Raw genomic sequence first — 5,508 nt, forward strand, 5'->3', positions numbered from 1 at the left:
GCTGTTTGCGATAGCTTGATCGCTTTCAACAGAAGCGAAACATGTGCAAAGACAGCGTGTTTGTGTCGACGCTCGCAAGAAATCACCCTGCAAGCAGAGCCTTTCTTTTGCTTGCTCGATTTTGGCGTTCTGGAGAAAGGCTCTGCATGAATCGAGTAAGATCTTTATTGAATATGCGCTGCATGTTGCCAGGATACAGTCTCGAACCCAAGCCTAATATGCCAGATCTCGCCGCCATCTTGGTTTTTCATGGTACAGCGGGCTCAATTATAACCATCGGTTTTGTCACTAAACGGACGCCCGCACTGGAATAACCGGTTTGACGAAAGAAAACAAGATTGACTAGTCCAGAAGCTCGGGCTGCGGCGGCTTCAGAGAGTTGACGCGATTCGGGCAGAGCCTACTTTTCTCCTCCTCAGTGAAGAAAAAGACAAAAGGAGGCTCTGCTCGCAGGGTGGCAAGAAATTCGAAATGTTTTCTCTCCTAAGAGCAAATTATTGTTGATTCCAATAAAATTTTTGACTGGGAAAACTGTTTTTTTTTATCATTTTGTCTTGTTAATTCAAAGTTGTCTTTAGAAAGCAAAGTTGTGTTGACATCGTCTGTTGACCAAACTTGATTTATGCAAATACAAGCGAAACACGCAGGATTGGTGTCAACGATTATGTTATAAAACAAATGGTAAACGCCATAGCATGTACTATTGAGTTATGAATGCACGCGGGAGGTTGCTAAACACGAAAGAAGCGTAAGAGTCGCACGAGGTGATAGCCGAGTGCGACTCTAGCTTCTTGAGTGCTTAGCAAACCTCCCAAGTGCAACCTCCCGCGTGCATTCATAACTCAATAGTACATGCTATGGCGTTTACCATTTGTTAATTCGACTTGCCAGCTTTCTAGTATTCCTCTGTAGCTATTTGTCGCTTATTCCTTTCCCACTCGTTACTTCAAGCCAAATGAAAACAAAAACAAAGGCACCCAAAGCATCTAGGTATACAGAGAGTCTTTAATATACCTCCGGAGCAAAAAGTGTTTACCAAGAGGCAAGATTGCGCGTGAAATAGAGGCTAATAACCGAACTCTCGCATTCAAATTTGAAAATATAGGAGACAACCGCAAATTTGCTTGGTATAACCTTAATAACCTTTATTAATGCCATCGTCGGTACATAGACTTATCTACTCCCTTCCTTAAACTGAAACCTCGATTTAAAAAAGGAAAATCAAGTTACAAAATTTTCGTTTATCTCACCAGGATTATTCTAATGTTCTACTTTTGTTATCGGTCATTCAAGTTGGACAAATGACTCAAAAACGCTTCACTAAGCGCAGGGACAAGTGGGAGGTACCGTAACTCGAGGGTTGCCTTTGATGGCAATGCTGAACTCAGACCACTTGTACACATCTCCCTCGCCTGCCAGGCAGCATTCTGACATCACTTTGATCTTGCTTGGCGACAGCACATCAGACCAGACATTGACATTTGCCAGCATACCCTGAAGAGACTGGTTTGGGTCAAATCCTCCTCCGAGTGCGTCTTGTTCTTGTCCCAGCGTCAAGGAACCACCACCCCGGATGGTGTATGCTCTCGCCAAACCAGTTCCTTCTTTTGCCAACCCCCCATCCTTGTAAAATTCCCATTTGCCATCACTGTTTTTCCACGTTATACAGATCTGATGCCATTTGCCATCGTTTGCAGATACACCCGTTCTACTATGATAACGAAAAGAAGTCATATTAGTAGCTGAATTTCATCCAGGCCTCAAAACATTATCCCCTTATTTTATTGTAAACAATGTCAAGTAGATGAAGTTGCCGTGTTAACTGACAGTGACATTGACAGAGACAGACAGACATTAACATTAACATTAACAGTACAGTGACAGAGACAGTGACAGTTACATTGACATTGAAATTGACATTAACATTACAGTGGCAGTGACAGAGACAGACAGAGACAGAGACAGAGACAGAGACAGAGACAGAGACAGAGACGTTGACATTAACAGTACAGTGACAGTTACATTCACCTTAACAGTATAGTGACAGTGAACGTGACAGTAACAAAGACAGAGACAGAGACATTAACATTAACATTAACAGTACAGTGAAAGAGACAGTGACAGTTACATTGGCATTGAAATTGGCATTAACATTACATTTGCAGTGACAGAGACAAAGACAGAGACAGGGACAGGGACAGGGACAGGGACAGGGACAGGGACAGGGACAGGGACAGGGACATTAACATTAACATTAACAGTACAGTGACAAAGATAGTGACAGTTACATTGACATTGACATTGACATTGATATTAACATTACAGTGACAGTGACAAAGACAGAGATAGAGACAGAGATAGAGACAGGGATAGAGACAGGGACAGGGACAGGGACAGGGACAGGGACATTAACAGTACAGTGACAGAGACAGTGACAGTTACATTGAAATTGACTTTGACATTGACATTGACAGCGACAATGACAAAGACAGAGATAGAGATAGAGACAGGGACAGGGACAGGGACAGGGACAGGGACAGGGACAGGGACAGGGACAGGGACAGGGACAGGGACAGGGACAGGGACAGAGACATTGACATGAACAGTGACAGTGACAGTGACAGTGACAGTGACAGTGACAGTGACAGTGACAGTGACAGTGACAGTGACAGTGACAGTGACAGTGACAGTGATGGTAACCGTAATAATCTTGTAATTGTAATGTTTTAATAGTTTATGGCATACTAGAAAGAACAATAGGTCATGACAAGGGACCCGTATAGGATCATGTGAAACGACCCACTGTTAAGTACTTATAGACTTTATCTCATGCATATATAATTTGACACTGTCATGTCGTTAAGGTAGCATCCAAACGTACCTTTAAAGGACCTATGAATCAAATAAATTTTTTTTAGGAGTGAGGAAAATCGGAGTACCTTCTTCCCCCCTCTGTACCTTTCCAGCCCCTTCCTCTCCACCCCAACTGTCTGTGCAGAGATGACAACCAGCAAACTCAACAGTCTTAAGAGGCCGAGTCTGGGAATCTAACAACACTAACCATGCGTGCCCCCCTAGATTCCCCTGGCTTCTAATGTACATTGGCAAACTAATGGCTTCCAATATGCAGCTGCCTAATATTCAGGGGACGAAAACTGACCTTGGGATATTTTGATGACAGGAATCACTGGAACCACTGACACAAAGTGAACATAACTCGAATGAACTGAAGTAAAAAGACGTTTAAAAAGCGGCTAACTTGAAAAAGAAACTTTGACAAGTGACCACGGTAAGTAGCGTCGCACTGCAAAATATCATTCTGGCTTTTAAATGAGGTGATGAAATGCAAGTTATCTTCCTCTCATTAGAAACAACAACAAAACGTATATGGTGATACCCCTTATTCCAAAATGGTTTCCGTTTTAATATTACTTTGTTTGCATTCAAATCAGCCCTTCTTCCCTCGGTAAAAAAATAATTATATATTTCTTCTTAAGTTTTAGGGTTAAGAAAGAGGCAAAAAGGGCCGATTTGAAAACAAACAAAAGCACCTTCATTTGTCGTTGGAATCATACTTACACTGACTGCGTGTGACCAATGATCAAGTTAAAGTTTCCAGGAGAATCGATGAGCAGCTCATTATCCGCACTTGATGATATTGCGTAGCTGAAGGGGGTCCCTTGATACTGAGTTGTTTTTAACCAGAAACAGACTGTGAATTTGTCCATATCTGGCATACCCCAGAGCTGCATATAATCTTGGACTCCCTTCCGAGGAAACTCTAATGCATAACGGGAACCTGCACAAAAAGAAAACAACAACAACAAACAAACAAAAAGACAAAAACCAAAATCAATCAATTAATGTGATGATAGTGACGATATTATGGTAAAAAATAGTACGAACATGGACCTCAGTCTGAAGATCTCGGCCACCTAAGTCCGTGCCAACACAGACTCTCTTATCTTATCGTCATTTGAAGGAAGGAAAGTCAATGTCATATCATGGATGTTACATGTTCATGGCACAGTAGAGCGATGTTGAGAAATACCGGGAACTCATCGAGGGTAGCCTCTATTCCACATACTTAGCCTGGGAGTCAACCCTTTCCCGAGTAGATTTATTTATAGAACGCCTCCCTTGGAAGATTCCCATTGTTGTAAAAGCCAATCTGCCTCGGGAGATTCAGCACGCCCGCTGTTGTAAAAGCCAATCAAAACAAAGCTATCTCAGTATCAAGGGAAATATGATGCTTTGAAACAGAGCCTCCCCTTGATGAGCTCCTGGAAATACTGCGATCTTCCCGCAATTAGAATAAAGTTCAAAGGATTTTTAATTTAAACAAATCGTCGAAAAAGCGCCACAGTATAAGTTCAATGAATTGCTTTTAATTAGCGCCCCAACAGTGTTGTGAGGTGCATGCGGTTCAGTTCGAGAGTGCCGCTCCTATAACTTCAAGGAGGTCTTGTTTAAAAGGAGAGTCTTCTTTGGAGTACGTAAGGTATATAGATACTTACTTTATGACAAATATACTACCCGCTATTTAAATTAAGGTTGTCCTTGTAGCACGGTCAAGGATGCGATATACCCTGTTAGCAAGGATGAATATCCTACCTCCACATCCACATTTTCCTGGGGAATCAACACATCCTTGTACACCTGAAAATAAAGGAGCTAAGCAATCGAGTGACTAGGATTGTGTTCTCTTCTTAGACTTTTATGACAGACTTAAATCTTCCAAATTCAGAACAATTCAAGAGAACAAATACAGGCAACGTAATAAATAAACATCACCTCTTTAGATTGCAAAAGAAGCATTACATAGGTTTACAAATTGAACACACCACGAAGGACAAGATATTCTATTCTTAACAACTTTTCCGTCATTGAAGAGACATGCTATTCAATGGTCCTTTGCAGGACATGACAGCTTTATACTTTGCAATCATAATTTCATCATGTACATAATAGATAAATTCGGGAAAATTGAGCTCTATTGACCACTATCAAAAATACCATAATACTCTTTGTACCATTGTAAGTCCCAAGAGAAAATAAAAACAATGCTTTTGCAAAATTTTCAATTCGACTACAAACAAAGAGTATTATGGTATTTTTGATAGTGGCCAGTTGTCATTTAATGCATTCGTGTACTAAAAATATTTTCCAATAACTTTTCATGTTCTATTGGGATGAATCATTTCAGATTTTTGGGTTGGCTGAGCTTTTATCGTGTTCTATTCGACTAACTAACTGAGAAAATCTTAAACTAGGGGTCAACCTAGTTCCCAGGGGTTTTAACCAACAAGTTAGGGAAAAGCCCTGGGAACGAGGTTGTGTATGGGTGAGAGCAAAAACGTCCTACTAGAAACCCTGTCTGTGGACAGGAGACTCCTGTGAGGGGTTTCGGAGTTTGCCCCACCCCCGACAAAAACTACTAGGTACGGCCCGGTTAAGAGATTTGAACATGTTATAAGCTAATAGATAACGACTTCGGCTCTCACCATT

The 5,508-nt window shown here is 41.3% G+C and overlaps 1 protein-coding gene across 2 annotated transcripts in view; it reads right to left on the minus strand.

Moving 5' to 3' along the window:
• Positions 1-1,119: 1,119 nt before the first annotated feature.
• Positions 1,120-5,508, minus strand: part of LOC137994497 (neuronal pentraxin-1-like) — a 10,821-nt gene continuing 6,432 nt past the window's right edge. The window contains exons 2-4 of one of the 2 annotated variants that reach the window (XM_068840079.1): positions 4,615-4,659; positions 3,580-3,799; positions 1,120-1,711 (exon numbers count right to left, since the gene is read on the minus strand). In XM_068840079.1, coding sequence (XP_068696180.1) covers positions 1,321-1,711; positions 3,580-3,799; positions 4,615-4,659 — 656 coding nt within the window. In that variant the 3' untranslated portion in view covers positions 1,120-1,320. Of the gene's footprint in view, positions 1,712-3,579; positions 3,800-4,614; positions 4,675-5,508 lie in introns of both variants that reach the window. The other variant, XM_068840078.1, reaches the window with a different exon arrangement.

Source organism: Montipora foliosa, chromosome 3, assembly GCF_036669935.1.
Source record: "Montipora foliosa isolate CH-2021 chromosome 3, ASM3666993v2, whole genome shotgun sequence".
In the NCBI taxonomy this organism is placed as follows: Eukaryota; Metazoa; Cnidaria; class Anthozoa; order Scleractinia; family Acroporidae; genus Montipora; species Montipora foliosa.